Below are 17,486 nucleotides of genomic sequence, written 5' to 3'. Positions count from 1 at the left end.
GCATGCCTTGAAAGTAGAGGCAGGTACTTCAACAGAATTAGGCTTAAATCTCTTTAATACCCCTGACTTTAGAAAAAAAAACACTAAATGAGGCAAATTTCAAAACTTTTGTCCATACAGTGTATTATTTAAAGGTATAGAAAAAAAGGGAATGCAGCAAAGAGTTAAAATGGTAACAGATCCAAACTAAATGACGTACAGAGATCACATCCTGGCTATTTTTGAAAGAAAATGTTTTAATAGCCTCAGCCTATTGTTAAACACTGAGGGAAACTGCCTCTGAAGGACAAAAATAAAGCTTCTCCTGTCCTGAAGGAAGCATTACCCATCCTGTCAACATCTAACAATGACCTCCAGCAATGTAAATCCACTCACCAGCAGCCAGAAAAAAATCTGCTTTGCTAAAATACTTTAAACGTTTTACATTTAAACTAATATTAATATCAACCTTTAACCTTTAACCTTAAAGAGGTTGACATGAGGTGATGAGAGGTGATGATGGTGCACCTTTTGTCGCTTACTGTTTAATGTTAAATGATGTAAATACATAGTAGTTATATTTCAGTATGTGCAGAAATGTGTTTCTGTAGTGGATGTAAACATATTCCATTTTTTTTACAGTTTTAACATAGTTAAACTTAGAACTTAAACAGGGGTTTCATAAGATTGATACAATTATTGTCTGTTTATAAAAGTTTGACCAAAAACACCTGGTTTACTCCTCAGCCTTTGTCTATGTGAAATACGAGCTCTCCTCAGTTTTAGAGCAGATTCTTCACATTTTTTACTGAATGACTAAATGTGCTGTTGGGAGTTTTCCACTCCTGGAAACAGTCTGAAAGCAGTAAACCTGTCTAAGTGATGTTATAATTACAGAATAAGCTGGTAGGATTGTGAATAACCCCACTGAGGTGTTGGTGTAAGATCTTCTGGGGAACTTTTTTTACTAGATATGTTAGGAAAACATCTAGAAAGCAGACAGCTACAGACTTCCACAAAAAAATACAGCTAGCCATAAACATGGGATTTGTTTGACTGATATTATAGCAAAAGAAGGAAATTCAGATGTCTGTGGCAAGCGTTAAATTTTTACAGATCTATTCTGACTTGTTAATAGGCATGCACAATGTGGGAATTATGGCTAATATCACACATATATATCTACCAATGTCGATGCCAATACAGATATACATATTTATAACACACAAAGAGACTAGACACCCTGGTATAACTTTATAGCTAATGAAAAATAACTTAAAATTATCTTAAATTAATGGATTTTAAGCAGCATGGTCAGAATGTACCAATTGTAGAAGCGTGGTCAGTGTTTTTTTTGTGTTTTTACATCATATAAAAAATCAAAAAGTCAGCAAAATCAGCCAATGTTTTTTTTTTTTAAAGCAATTATCATCCGATACCAATACAATTCTGATATCATTGTGCATCCCTACTAGTTATACTGTCAGGACAACATATGTTTAATGTACTCTGGAAGCTCCAAATTTTAGGTGATGGAAACTATATGAAAATATTAAAAATAACTTAAATCTTTAAAATTAACTTAATAAAAAATGTACCAATCACATTCTGACATATGTCACATGTTACCATTGATTCATATAAAATCTATATCTATAATTATATTTCTACTAATAAAAACTCCAGTTACAGATATATATATAATTACTTTTTAAGTTCTAAATCCAGGTATCTATTTATCTATCTGTCTCTGACTAAGATAGCTTTAAAATAGTTTTGACTAATAGTAATGTGATTTTAGGGTATTTGCTGACTATAATTTCATATATCTACAATTTGTGTTACTGTGTAAATATTTAAAAACCTTTACTAGTAAAAATAATTATAGACATCTGTAACTATGCCAAGTATTTTACCTTAAAGGGACATCAGTTTCATCAATTTCTAACTTAAATTACAGGTCTCACAGGGAGTGCAGGTAGTGGAAATACCTGTGGCTGCAAATTCTAGTAGTAAATACTGTTCTAAACATTTGTAACTAGTAAATTTTTAATTTAAGATAATACAAAATAAAATGCAATGTACATTAATGATACAAATAACAGCATTATGTAAATGTGGCTGTGTTAATATGTCTAGATATCTGAAATTAAAGTTTCACTAGCAAAACTGCATTACAGGGCTCTATCTATTTGTCTCTGACTGGCAAAAATCTGTGTTTTAATATAGTTTTAAAATAGTTTTGACTAATAGTAATGTTATTTTAGGGTATGTGCCTTTTAGATCTCTATAATATAATTTCATATATCTACAATTTGTGTTCCTGTGTAAATATTTAAAATGAAATAATAAAAAAACATTTTACTAATAAAAATAATTATTTGTAACTATGCCAAGTATTTTACCTTAAAGGGACATCAGTTACTCAAATTCTAACTTACATTACAGGCCTCACAGGTAGTGCAGGTTGTGGAAATATCTGGGGCTGCAAATTCTATAAGTACAAATATTCAAAATAAATCTTAAAATGTCATTTAAGATAAGGCAAAGTAAAATGCAATGTAAATCAATAACAGCAAATAACAACATTAAGTAAATGTGGGTCTGTTAGTATGTCTAGATAATTTAAAAAGGGGGTTTTCACTAGCAAAACTGCATTACAGAGCTCTATTTATATGTCTCTGACAAATCTGTGTTTTAAGATAGCTTTTAAGTAATTTGACTACTAGTAATGTTATTTTAGGGTATGTGCAATTTAGATCTCTATAGTATCATTTTTATATATCTACTTAATTTGTGTTACTGTGTAAATATTTAAAAACATTTACTAATACATGTTTACTAATAAAAATAAGTATAGATTTTTTGTAACTATGCCAAGTATTTTACCTTAAAGGAATATCAGTTCCTCAATTTCTAACTTAAATTACTATTCTAGTAGAAAAAAAACATATTCTGAATATTTGAAAGTTGATTTTGTAATTTAAGATAAGAAAAGGTGAAATGCAATGTAAATTAATGATGCAAATAAAAACATTAAGTAAATATGAGTCTGTTAATATGTCTAGATAACTGAAATAAGAGTTTTCACTAGTAAAACTACTTTTCAGAGCCCTGTAATTTAATTTTACTAGTAAGCACTGAGTTAGAGTTTGTATCACTGGAGTGATCTCAGGCTGTAGGTGTTTGCACAGTGTTTAGAGCAGTTTACCTTCCATACTTGGTCTTCTTAAAGTCCATACTGTGTGCCTGTGAGCATGGTAGCTGTGTGTGGACTCTGCTGCTCCTGCTGGCTCGGTCTGGGACGGCGCTCCGGATGTTCCTCGGTCCAGGCGCGGTTTACGGAGCGCTACCGCGCGTTTACGGCACTTTCTCCCGCCGCAAACTGCTCACAAGTCCCGGGGAGCTGCTGGAGAGAAGCGCCGGCATCCTGCAGCCATATCACCCGCTCCATTCCCCCAGTCCCCCTCATAGATAAGGCTGTGGCGAGGCGCCTCCCCGCCCCTCCGCTTCCCCCAGGTCACACACCGAGTCCTCCTCTCCATCAGCAGCACACACACACACACACACACACACACACACACACACACACACATACTATATACATACACACACACACACACACACATTGAGTCCTCTTATTTCTGTTTTCTAACTACTTAAATTATTTATTTATTTGTTTTCGGTATAAGTTATTCCAATATGCAGTTTTTAATTACTGTATGTACTGTATGTTTTTCTGTATACTTTATTACATTGTAAATTATGAAATTGTTGTCTATACCCTATTGATTTATTGTTTGTATTTATTTTCTGTGAAATTAATTACATAATAAATTGTTTATATGTTGTATTTACCTTGTTTGTTTATTTTATTTATATATAAATTATTTATTTATTGAATATAAATTATTCAGTTATCGTCTGTCTCTTTTTTATTTATTTACTTTATATTTACTTTTTTATTTATTATACTTTATATTTATTTATATGTTTATATTTATTTATATATTTATATATTATTTATATATAATTATTAAACATTGTGCTATTATTCACATAATATAATAGACTTTATTTGTTATTGGGCTTGCTATTTTATTTCCAGGATATATTATAGTTTCTAGCCTATTTTTGCATTATAACATTTTGAAAATTATAATATTTGCTTTTTTATTCTAAGTTTAGTCCTGTTTTAAATCTTCAGGGATAAACTTTGAGAATACATCAATGCAGTAATTCTTGCCTTTTTCATTTTTTGAGTGTTTCAGTGGCAGAGCTGGGTAGTCGTTATTAGAACTATACAGTTTTAATATTATTAAATAAATTGAACCTGTTGAATTAGACTGTACTGTATGTATACTTATCATAGCAAGCGCGCCCTCTGCTGGCCAGATACAAACAACGACCTGAAAATTAAGTTCTTCTGTTTTTGCATTAAAAGATAATATATTATTCATAAATTGTTTATATGCCAATAACAGTATAATTACGTTATTACAGTTAAGTCATACACCCTGCTACATTAAAAATTAAGAAATAAATTGGAATATTAACCCTGAACCCCAAATTACTTTTGTTATCTGGGACAGTTTTTTTTATAATTTTGCCTCTTTACACCACACAAAGTATTTGACATTTAAAAACTATATCTACCAAATTTTTGTTGGAATCAGGTGAAAATTTGCCTCCAGCACATCTGCATAGTGAAAACACATACAGAACACACTATTGAGAATACATTGAAGAGCACACAAGGATTAAAGGCTTGCTCAAGGGCCCAAAAGTGGCAGCTTAGCAAACCTAGGGCTTCAAATGAAGCAATTACGATACAATAGAAGTGTACACATTCAGTTTTAAATCAAGAAGTAAATGCAATAGTGAAAAAAACTAGTGCATTATTTATTTTTATAAATAAATAATATAAATTATTTTTATTATTTATAGTTTTTACAGACTCCAAAATAGTTGGACAAAGGCTATTGTTTGGGTGTGTTTGGGAGCTTCAGTTTGGTCTTTAGTAAGTGAAAAGCCTCTCAGTTGGACTGGTGCCTTGTCCAGGGGTATCTCTGCCCTGCACCCAGTGACTCCAGGTACACTTTGGACCCAAACTGAAAAAGATGTACTGTATGCATATACATTTAAAATGACAGATGTTTATGAAATTTATGTTAGAATATAATTATTATACAGAAATTATGGTCCTGTTATATTGGCATAGGCTCAGTCTTTGCTGGTTTAGCTGCCAAAAAGTTTATTGAACTGAAGATTAAGTTCACTGAACTGAGCTGTAAGGAGGATTTTATAGTCTGAACAGCTGAGTGGTTTCCTCATAAATCTTCTTAGAGTGAGCTTGCTGATCTGGGTTCAGATACACTAGAATATGTTTTATACTTTAGATTCTTCTAAGGCACACTCTTATCTTTGAGGACAGATCTGCACACTCTTGGTATTTTAATCTCAGGGTCTTCATGAGGGAGAGTCACCTGGGATAGTTTTCTCAGCATCTTGAAGGAGTTCCTGAAGATGCTGGACAGTGTTTAAGGTCTCTGAAAAAAATGTTGACATTAGTTTTATGATTATTTTTTTGTCATATTTATTCTTAATTTGATGATGAAACTAAAATATTTCAAACATTTCAGTTTTAATGAATATATTAAATATATGCATAAAATATAGGAAATATTAATATTAAGTTTGTGTGGTAATTACGTTGAGGCACCATGACATTCAGTTGTATAATAAATGTCCCTTCACTTTAGGCCTTCACTTTACAACACAATACTTATAGTACTTATATAGACATATATAATATAACACTGATAATTCATCAAATAAATATAAAGTAACTGTCGAATAAAATTTGCTAACATGTTTATTTAAGTTTTATTATAACTATTTTTGGAAGTTTAAATTGCTGGGGTCATATTGATCCAGAGGATAAAGAGTATTAATAAATTAATAATTATAATAATGTTAATAATGAGGATACTAGTTGGGTTAATATTAAACTAAATTGTAGAAAATAAGTTAAATAAAGAAATTAAGGAAAACATTGAATGATAAGGTGTGTGTGTGTTTAATCCTCCTATTATGTTCATTTTTCAGGAACATCAATGGTGTTCCAGGGTCCTTTTAAACCGGGTCATGTTTAAATATCCAATATACGTCTGAAACCCAAAAAAATCCTTACAAGCTGTGTAAATATTTTTCTTACTAACCCCATTACTATGTATTTTATCATTATCTAGTGCAATGGTGTTCCTTGCCTCTAACAGGTAGTAGTTCAATTAGGATAATTCACTAACTTTTCAAAACGGACATGCACTACACATCCCATCCCATATTGTCTCCTGTCTTATGTATGTCTATTTGTGTCCTTATTGTATTGTACATATAGTGTCTCCTATTCTTTATATTGTATATCTTTTTTTTTTACCCCACCACTATTGCATTATTGTCTTCTGTCTCACGTATGTCTACTGTCCTTGTTGTATTGCGCATATAGTGTCTCCCATTCTTTTATATTATATATCTATTTTCTGTACTTGCTGCAATTTTTGGGAATGAGGGTAACGTAATCTCAATTCTCTGTATGTACATATGCAGTGTTGACAATAAAACTACTTGACTTGACTTGACTACACTTGATTAAGACAAGCAGAAGAGGTTTTACACTGAAAAATACTTTTAACTACTTTTCCTAGATCTTTACAACTTTACGGGTCAAATTGACCAGGAACAGAACAGGAGGGTTAAACTTTAGACTGGTAGCTACTGTACTGTATGTAACGTAACTGTGTGAATCGTCTGTATGTGTCTGCAGCTCTGTGCAGCTTTCTCTTTAAATCTGTAAGAGCTGCTGCAGGCTGGAGGGACTGCGCCTGCGCCTGCAGAGGGAGCAGGACAGAGGGAGAAAAACAACAACATTGCCTGTAGAAGCAGCAGGGTGGACCTTCAGGACTCGGAGAAGCGATCGGGGGGTTTGGACGCGCCGTCACGCTTATTTACGGCCAACTCCATTTCCACTTGACTTGTAGATGGTGCCGTGCTCATGAACCTGGCCAGTCAGAGCGGGGAGGCCGGCTGCAGCCAGCTCCTCTTCGCCAACTTTAACCAGGATAACACGTAAGGGGGCCGGGAGGGAGGCGACGTGGGGATCGGGGATCCGGGGCCTTCCCCTCGGCTCACTGACCACCAGCTGCTGGCTGGGCTTTGGATAAGATAGCTAGCTAGCTAGCTAGCTAGCCAGCTGCGTTCCACTATCAATTTGCAGCTCTAACGTTAATAAACAGCGATTTTATTAGAGTTTAATCGTTAAATAATCCCAGTTTAACCTATAATTAGAGCACGCAACCTTAAAAACGAGGTTTTGTCCGATTAGACAACTCTAAAAAGTTGGCAACAGGCTGGCTTGATAGATAGGTAAGCTAACTAGATAGCTTGTTAGCTTAGCTATTAGCACACGCATTATATTTGCATTAGCTCAGCAAAACATTCAAAGGCCTACATTTATTCACTTTATTAGCATCTAACAGCTTAATTATTCCTAAACACGTCTAATATATGCATCAAATGAGGCTGTTAAATAACAAAACGTAATAAAATATGCTATTTTATCATGTAACGCACAAGCTAGCTACCCAGCTAGGTAGCTAGCTGTCATCTTCGATAGATAACCTAACCTAGGCTAGGCTAAGTTAGCTAATGGCTAACTAGCTTTCTGGTTAGTGAGCTGATTTGCCCATATGTCAGATAGATAATCTACAGAGACAGACCAGAGCAGATGCACCTGACCGTCTCCGCAAGTTACACAATATAGTTATTAAATTGTGCTCGTTTATGATCTCTCTCTGTTAGCACAGTTAGTTAATTAGCTCAAGTCCACGTTTATAAACATGTGGGCCGTGTTTCAGTGCCCTCCAGATCAATATCCTCCTACAAACCTGTGTGAAACCAGGCTAAATATAGCTAATAAATATGAAGCCTCAGATATGCCAAGGTAGTTAATAGCTAGAATAGTTAACTAAACGTACAGGCTTAAGTCGTTCCCTTGATTTAGATCATTTAGCTAAGAAATCGTTCCCCCAGTTTAGAGTGGGCGCTTTAGCTCTCTAAAGTTTAAGTTTTTATTAAGTTGAAGGAACAAATGAACTGATAAACTGAAGGAAATTAAACCTGAGGGATAATATGTATAATTGAGGGGAATTGGGAGAACTAAGACAAATATTTATTAAGAAGTATTGTTTGGTTAATCTAAAGGAACAAATTAAAGAGCTAAATAAAATATAAATTAATTTCATGGAACAATTTATAGAAGTGAGTGAATTGAGGACAAGATTTATTAAAATTAAGGAATGTTAAATAAATCGAGGGATCTAATTAATAAACTAAAGGGAATATTATTGTAAACATAAGGGACCATTTTTTAAATTGTCTTAACTGAGGGAATGATTTGTAGTTGATGGGACTGTTTATTAAACAGATGTTACAGATGGAACAAAATTAGCTAAGGAAGCACTTATGTTGCAGAAAAAATATTTAAATTAAAATATTTTATCTTGGTTGTGTAAATAATAATGTAGCCTGTGTACTATATACTAATATTAATAATGCATGTTTGGTAGATTATTACACAGAAACTGAACTTCTAATATAGTAACCAGTATTGTACTAACAGAAAGTGGTAAAGCGAACGTACATTACTACATATATTAAGTTCTCCTGATGCCCATACTTTTTTAAAAGGTTCTTCAGACCAGAGTATCTCTCTTTAGGTTTTGCATTGCATTGTCCATAGTAAACACACTCGAAAAATTACTTGTTTTAGGTCTATATTGGACACACTTTTATAATTACAACTTTGTACTCAATATCTATTTATTATTAGTAATCAGTATACAACTGGGATGTATCCTCTAGAGGTTATTTTTCTATATAATACTTAATAAACTATACAATTTTGCTAGCAAAAACAGACTATATCTTCTGAAGTTATATAACATTTGAAATCAGCCACGCCCTTGATTTAACAATGTTTGACTTTTGTTTAACCTATTGTTTGCTCATTTTCACTAAATGGAATAGGAAGAGAGATGTTTATATCTCTAAATTTAATGTCTTTGTGCTAAATTTAAAAGCATCACAATTAGAACCTAAACTGTTCTGTAAATAGTAGTGTGTAATAAGTCAGCAATTATGTACAAATTAACCTTAAATAGCCAACTTGTCATAAATAATGACTCCAGATGGCTTCAGAATAGATTCACATTTACATGTTCATGCAGTGTTACTCACCTCTTTTTAAAGTTCAGACTTCAGGCATTGTGTAAGACTGATTGCAAAACCCCTCACTGTCATTTTACACGTTCTGTGTCAACAGCCCACCACAGTGGTTTATTTGAGCTCCTAACATATCCTCTTTTATCTTCTAGATCCCTAGCAGTTGGTACTAAATCTGGATACAAGTTTTTCTCTTTGTCATCGGTTGACAAATTGGAGCAGATTTATGAATGTAGTAAGTATCTCTCCTGTTCATCTGCTGTTTGTCTGTTGTACGTAGATATGCAGGCTGCTTTTGAGCTCTAGATTTGCAGGGTTTATAACTGTATTTGTTTCCATTTTATTGCTCATAACTGTCAGTTAGTGCACGTGGTGATTACTACTCAAAGTCAGCAGTACACAGTTTGGGTGTGCAGCATTCTCAGAATTACACTCCTGTAGACCTTTCACCCCAATCCCACTGCTTTTAAACATAGCACTGGTGTGTTCTCATGTTTTGCAGTGTCTGATGCACTTTCATGTGACCCCTTGTCTTGTTTTCCCTAGCCGACACTGAAGATGTGTGCATCGTGGAACGACTGTTCTCCAGTAGCCTTGTTGCTATTGTTAGCCTTAAGGCGCCTAGAAAGCTCAAAGTGTGTCACTTCAAGAAAGGGACAGAGATATGTAACTACAGCTACTCAAACACTATACTGGCTGTAAAACTCAACAGACAGGTAAATACTGATACTTTATTTTTTGTAAAGGTGTTTGTTTTGCCAATATGTGCTTTTTCTTAGTTTATATGTTTAATATTTCTGTAATATGGAGACCATGCAAATGTTTTGGGCATCTCTGGTGAAATCCAAAGTGAGTAGAAAAAGTAATTAAAGTTAAAGATAAAATATTATTGGAAAAATTTGTATGCAAAAGTATTTTTAAATATTTAATATATATTAATAGTGTTGACAAACAATACAAAAATAACCAGATTAATCACAATTTTTTTTAAATAAATTATGTAAAATTAGTGAATTATGGGGAAAGGGGGGCACCAGACTTGGTGACATGAATAAGCTGCATACAAAAAAATAAAACTTTTCGATTAATCGCACATGTTAAAACGTTAATCTTGACAGAACTAATATTTATTTCTTGCAGTTTTAGCAGCATGCAAAAGATCTACACATATATAAGCAAGCTTGATGGATTTCTGTGGTCTAGCTGCAATGGCGAAGAGTCAAGAGTATTTTTGGTGGAAAAAAATATGGTACATAATTTTTGAACATGGTACAGAATGATCCTGAACACACACAAAAAAGAAAACTTCTAAAACACAGTCTAAAGGTTTTCTTCTGTCCTAAACATCACTTAAACTCTGTGGATGGACCTTAAAAGGGAAGATCAGCCTGACATCAGACTAATTTCACATTAAAAAATAATTTTGTAGGAAATAATGGGTGAAAATTCCCCAACAAAAAGGAACTGAAAGAGTCTTAGCTACAACAAAAATAGATTAAAAGCTGTGATACTCACCAAAGGGAAGGGATGCTACCAAGTACAGACTGTATTGGGTAGCCAAATATTTGCTCCAGGTTGTTTCTTGTTATTTTAAAACTATAAGACTTAAATTATTGAAGAAATGTATATTTTTTTTGTTTACAGAGATTGATAGTATGTCTGGAAGAATCACTGTATATCCACAACATCAGGGATATGAAAGTACTACATACCATTCGAGAAACTCCTCCAAATCCATCAGGTGTGTAAGATGATGTTAAAACTGTTAAACTAGTTTTAGTTGCACAGCTGGCTTTTTGTCCAGGAGATGGTGCTGTAGTTTCAGGCCTTTGCATTTTCATAAGTGTTGCTAACTGTAGGACGAGAGGCCATTTTCTGGCCAATGAATGTGCTTCATGCACTGGCTTGATACCGGGACTTGTTACTGTCACACATAAATGGCTTCTAAACTTTCAGTGGAAGTAAATTTAAAAGTCAAAAAGTAATTTTGTAGCATTTCTATTGGTCCATTTGCTGCAATGCAAAGAACAACCGCCAGTATGTTGATATGTCAAAAGTAGGGGGGAGGGGGACATAAATATGAATGCAGAGCCATGTTTGCAGCAGTGGCCTTTTCTCTTGATGAGCAAATACTATGTTGGGCAGCTTTACGTATTATATTTCCCCTCTGCCTTCTCACATTTACACACACTCTCAGTTCTTGTTTCACAAGAGAAGAGTAGAGTGAGCTTTTTTATTTTGATACTGATGCTTAATGAAGTGAAACTGACTTTCTGACTGACCACAAGCGACCTAAATATGGTGCGGCAGATGTTTAATCGTATTTTTACCCAGAATTGTGTGTGCATGTTTTTGTGTAATTTATGTTAATGGAAAAATTATAAAAATACACATTTCTAATCCCATTCCAGGATTATGTGCACTTTCAATCAGCAATGACAACTGCTATTTGGCATATCCAGGAAGTGCAACAATAGGGGAAGTGCAAGTTTTTGACACTGTTAATTTGGTAAGTTTCAATAAAACATGATAAACAGACTGTAACAACTTTAAATGTTCTCAGATAAAGTGAAACATTGGTTTTTATTCTTTGCAGAGGGCTGCTAACATGATTCCTGCTCATGACAGCCCACTAGCAGCACTGGCATTTGATGCAAGTGGTACAAAACTAGCCACAGCCTCGGAGAAGGTATTAACTTTTGCCTGTTTATTAGTCAATACTGTTAATTGAGTGCATAAATTGGCTTTTTAAAAGTTTATTTTTGTTTATTGTATGGAATATGTTGTTTATGTACGTTTATTTATTTTTTTCAATTTGTTGTTTTAGGGCACCGTCATCAGAGTATTCTCCATTCCAGAGGGCCAGAAACTCTTTGAGTTTAGGAGGGGAGTCAAGAGGTAGATAACACAGGACCTTCTTCTTGTATTTTACTTTTTTTTTTTTTTCCCGCCCCAGGCAGCTCTGACCAGTAAGCAGAAAGAATGCTCTCACATGACTTTCTGTGTGTTAAAACAAACCAAACCAACAGGAAAATGCTCCAGTTTTACAGACAAATTAACTCCTTTCTGATGAGCAAACCACTTTTTCACTCCGGCCACTCTGGTCACTACATGGACACACCCCCATCTCAGCAGACACACTCTCAGAGATGCCCTTTTACATTAAATTATTTTGCACTAGTAGATTTGCACTGCAAATTGAAATTATTATATAACTGTGTATCTGCACTTTTTGTATGGCTGGCATCATATACCCTCCTAATATGCACATCAACTGGTGTTCATTGTCTACTGTGTTCAACTGCACTACATCTATCCATCTATCCATCTATCTAGGGTGTGAAAACGTTCATAGTTTTCACCATAAGAAAAAAAATGTATATGAATTTGAATATCTGTGTTGTTAAACTATTTATAATTATTTATCATTTTTCAGATGTGTAAGCATCTGCTCCCTGGCCTTTAGTATGGATGGACTTTATCTGTCTGCCTCCAGCAACACTGAGACAGTTCATATCTTTAAGCTGGAGACACAGAGAGAAAAGTAAGTCTTAAAACTTGATTTGAAATGTTTACTAGTAATTGTTCTTTATTCTTTTTTCATATTGTTTCTAATTTTCATCACCGTCAACATATTGCTTCTATAGTAAACAAGAGTAGTTCTATTTTGCATTTTGACATGTATGTTCTACCACATAATACTTAATTTATTGAAGAAAGTACATATTGTTATGCTATTAGTGTGATGAGGGCTCTTTTTGTAAATAATTGTATTATTTAATTCACAGGCCACAGGAGGAGCCCACGACCTGGACAGGGTACTTTGGGAAAGTACTGATGGCCTCCACCACATATCTGCCTGCACAGGTGTCTGAAATGTTCACACAAGGAAGGGCCTTCGCCACAGTCAGACTGCCATTTTCAGGACACAAGAACATCTGTGCTCTTGCTATGTAAGATATGTGCTATTTATTTATATGTTTCATTATGTGCGTGTTAGTGTGTGTATATATAAATATGTTTTATTCACACCCCCGTACTTTTTAGTAGTATAATTAGGTTCTTTTTTATGTACTTTTTTCAGAATACAGAAGATTCCACGGCTTCTGGTGGCAGCAGCAGATGGATACCTTTACCTGTACAACCTGGACCCACAGGAAGGGGGAGAGTGCACACTAATGAAACAGCACAAGTAATAATACCCTGCTATTCAACACCTTGTTATATCACAGAGTAAATCATCACTAATGTACAAAAACTTTGCATCTTTACTTTTAAACATAATGTGAATCTGGCAGTACTTTGATATACTGTAGGTTTATTATGATTGGACCAATATAAATGCTTCAAAAATATTTAGAATATAATAATTTTTAAGTAGTTTTTTCCTTCTCTTGTAAATTTGCTGTTTTAGCAAAAAAAACAGTGTTGTACAAAAAACACTTTTTTTTTTGTTGCTAAAACAGCAAATTGTGCAGATAGTGACGATAGTGACATCATCTTGCACTGAGCTTGCTTTTGCACTTAAACTGGGATGAATGCTTTGTCCTGTTTGTTACAAATAGATCAGTTTCTCCAAAGCTACGTTCACATTAATCAGTTGATCCATTTAGATTTTTTGCTCAGATTGTATTCAGATATCTTTGCGGTTCACATTTATAATTGTAAGTAACCAGTATATGTCTGCAATGTGAACAAATTAGTTCCTAAAACATATTTATACACATTAATACATTTATGCACACCACCTCCAAAAGGGCACAAAGAACCAATCATCTTGCTTATGGGCAAGCCCCTCCCCCCAGTATCAATGTGATCTTTTTGAGTATCAAGAAAAAGGTGCAAAAATCTCTTCTTCTTTTTTTTTGCATTTTGTAATCCAAAAGGTACAACTATTCATGAGAAGTTTTATCAGTTATTTAATTTTGTTTTTGAAGAGGTAGTTTGATCGTCTGTTTCGAGCAGTTTGGTCTCTCACTGTTCTTACAGATCAGAGTCTGGTTTAGCGTGACTGGAAATGATTGCCAGCATTTCAAAGATAGTTTCACTAAACAAACTTTAGTTTTAGTCATAAACAGAATTGATGCTGAACTCTAACCAGTTGGATATGTATATGTGAATATATTTCTATATAAAAGTGACTCAAATCTGACTTTATCCAAACAGTTACTAAGTTATACTTTATATATTAGTTAGGGGAGTGGCAAGACACAATATTGGGTTCATAAGAACGAGACAAGATTTTACCAATATATATTTTTTCATTTCAAAGTTTATGATTGAAAATATATGACCAGTATTTTATTTGTCTAAAACACTCATTCATCTACTCTGATTATTTATTATGTGAATTATGCGAGTACTGTTTCTTCTCTCCTGTATGATCCCACACAAGCCTCTTCATTAGGACTTCCTTGGGACTATTGTCAGAATCTCCTCTGTGAGGGTTCTGTGTTCAACTGGCAATCCCCCTTTAGGGTTCTATACAGACCTGGCAATCTATGACCGAATCTCTATGGTTAACACTTCTGCATTGTTTCAACACCTTGCCTGAGTTTGTGTCCACTTCTCTCTGAAGTTTACATACATTTTAATCTTGTGATATCTTGTGGCACAAGATTTTTTTCACACCCCTAATATTAGTTATATAGTAAACATGTTTGGTGCAGTATATGACATTCTGTAAAGAAGCATATTTAGCTGTTTGTTTTAACCATAACTGTTGATTTCATGCAGGTTAGATGGAAGTGCTGAACCTGCGAATGAAATTTTAGATCAGACGGCTCACGAACGCCCACTTGTGGCACAGACCTACAGTGCTGCTGTTGCCAAAGGTAAGATCTCTGTTTTATTCAACACCTTCAACTTTCACATCTCACATCTCCTCCAAGCCTTTCTTAACATTTGAACATTGTGATTCTGTGCTGATTTGATAGGTTACTCTGAGGATCAGGGTGCAGTAGGCGGGGCTGGAGTGGAGGACGATATGAACGCCCTGCATCTGGATGAAGAAAACGAGCAGCCCCCCTTAATCCTTGAGACGGACTGAGTGCGAGAGAGAGAGAACCCTGCACCCTGCTCCTTCACGCCACGGGGCAGGAGACGGACGACGGAGTGACATTTCAGAGGGGGCGCCTTTCCTCCTCCTCTGGTGCTGCTATGAACATGTGACCTGGTGAAGAAGGGATTAAAAGAGAGGGCATTTTTAAAGCAAGCCTAGCTGTAGCCTCATTCTGTCTGTTGTTACATATAGATGTTTCTCTTTCTTTCCCCTTTTTGTGGCTTCTTTTTTTTGTTGTTTTTTGTTTTTAAATCTGGTGAATTTCGATGCCCAGATGTACCTTTATTATAATACTAACTAAGAAATCCGAGCTACAGCCGTCATGTCTGGTAGCTTTGCATGTACATGTGCCAAGTATAGGAGTGCTACAAAACATTTGCTCTCATGTCGATGGTTCTGATGTGTTCTGTGGACGTTCTCCTCTTGAGCCTTGACAGATGCTTAATGTGTGTGCGTGTGTTTCTTTCTTAAACTATCTGAGTAACTGGCTTGATTCGCCTGCCATGCCACTGCATACTGTTCAATTCTCTCTTTCCGTTGTGTCGGAAAACGTGGGGTGTTTTCTGTCCCATCCGAGTCTGTGGCTGTTCTAGCGCCGAGATGTGAATATCGTCCTCTGTCAGCGATGTTTCGACGCCTCCGTGTTGCTTCACAGGCCTGGTTGCAGAGGAAAAAAAAAATCTTGAGATGACCTCGTCAGTCCGAGCAGTGTTCCCAGGCTGTGCTTTTCTGAGGGTCAATTTTGTAGTCTCGCCCTGAATTATACACAAATAAGCACTTCTTCTTTTTTTTTTTTTTTTTTTTAGACCAATATCCACACTACCTTATGGACCATTGGGTTATCTATCCAATTTGGCACAAAGAGATTACAGCACCCCAGTGTCTTCCCCTGCTCTCCCTTCTGAGGTAATTCAATGGAACAATTTTATGAGACTCAAGGCTTGGAAAAATGAAATATCATTCTTATTATTTGGAATTGAAATGAAGAAATTGAATTGATTTGCTTATTTGGGCGAATGTTTAGCCCTGTGATACGTAATATACAAAAAAAAAGGCTCAATGAGCTTAATAAATGAGTTGTATTTAACCCATCCTCCCATATCTAGTCTCAGAAGTGTTTGTACAAGCCTGACTAATGTACTTAGCTTCAGCTAACTGCACCCAGGAAAAACTGGACGTCGAGTCAAATCCTCAGTGCGGCTCACGGTTTCCAAACAGATGTGGAAAAAATTGCAGAATAGATGGTAGATAAGTCCAAGTTTGTGGCACGTTCCCATGGACGTCCCTCCGGAACGCCGTCTTTCTAACAAACACAGCCCAAGCCTAGGTCACATGGTCTGGCAGCAGAGACAGATCAGGTCAAATGTGCTGCGTAGTCTCAAGAGTGTCCCAAGAAAAGTTCTCATGAGAAATAAAGAGGAGAAAAATGCTCATGAATGTTACTACGATGGGTTCTAGGTACACCATGTTCTGTATCCAGTACGTCCATTAAGCACAAAGTGTATCAAAACAAAGTGATGTACTGCCAAGACATGAGTAGATGTTGCCCCACCCCATCCAAACAAGCCTCAATTCTCCAACAGAGCTCTCCAAAGGCTCACAAATGACAAATCTTGTAATCGAGTCATTTCTATGCATGATTGTCACATGAGCATGATCTGATGACTTACACCAGAACAAGTAATATCGTTAACTGATTGTAGACTTTCTTCATCAGCCAATGAGCTCAGACAACCCTAGGCCACTATAATTTTTTTAAATGATTTTTGTATAAAATGTGAATTGTTCCATATAAAGATAAAATAAAATCTCCACTTGAAAAGAACAGAGTTGGTTCAGAGTGATATTCAAAAATGACATTTTTCAGTCTTATAGGGGTGAGCAGTATAATTGTCGTGTCATGATAAATTTATGCTATATACACTTTTTTGACCATGTTCTGGATATTTTTTGGTACCACTTTAACATAAGACTACCTTTATTAAGGGGATATGAATGGTTTATAAAGGTTATTAATTAGGCTGCAAATACTTTAAAACTTATAAGAAGTTAATAAATAAATAACAACATATATAGAAATGACAACAGTGAGTTAAAAAAATGGCAAAGGAGTGATTCCACACTCATTTTTACTGTCAAACCTCAGATATCTCTAGATACTGAT

At 35.0% G+C, this 17,486-nt stretch overlaps 2 protein-coding genes across 2 annotated transcripts in view; one reads left to right on the top strand and one right to left on the bottom strand.

Moving 5' to 3' along the window:
- mmd2a (monocyte to macrophage differentiation-associated 2a) overlaps positions 1-3,486 on the bottom strand; it is a 33,956-nt gene extending 30,470 nt beyond the window's left edge. The window contains exon 1 of the mRNA XM_007247814.4: positions 3,191-3,486. Coding sequence (XP_007247876.2) covers positions 3,191-3,219 — 29 coding nt within the window. The 5' untranslated portion in view covers positions 3,220-3,486. The remainder of the gene's footprint in view (positions 1-3,190) is intronic.
- Positions 3,487-6,850: 3,364 nt separating this feature from the next.
- wipi2 (WD repeat domain, phosphoinositide interacting 2) lies at positions 6,851-17,147 on the top strand. Its single transcript, XM_007247813.4, has 12 exons — positions 6,851-7,107; positions 9,414-9,496; positions 9,808-9,977; positions 10,906-11,002; positions 11,673-11,770; positions 11,858-11,950; positions 12,089-12,159; positions 12,698-12,805; positions 13,050-13,214; positions 13,346-13,453; positions 14,998-15,095; positions 15,198-17,147. The coding sequence occupies exons 1-12, from the start codon at positions 7,034-7,036 to the stop codon at positions 15,308-15,310; spliced, it is 1,278 nt and encodes a 425-aa protein (XP_007247875.1). The 5' UTR covers positions 6,851-7,033; the 3' UTR covers positions 15,311-17,147.
- The last annotated feature ends 339 nt before the right edge of the window (positions 17,148-17,486 follow it).

Source organism: Astyanax mexicanus, chromosome 3, assembly GCF_023375975.1.
Source record: "Astyanax mexicanus isolate ESR-SI-001 chromosome 3, AstMex3_surface, whole genome shotgun sequence".
Classification (NCBI taxonomy): Eukaryota; Metazoa; Chordata; class Actinopteri; order Characiformes; family Acestrorhamphidae; genus Astyanax; species Astyanax mexicanus.
This window is presented reverse-complemented; position numbering and strand designations above follow the sequence as displayed.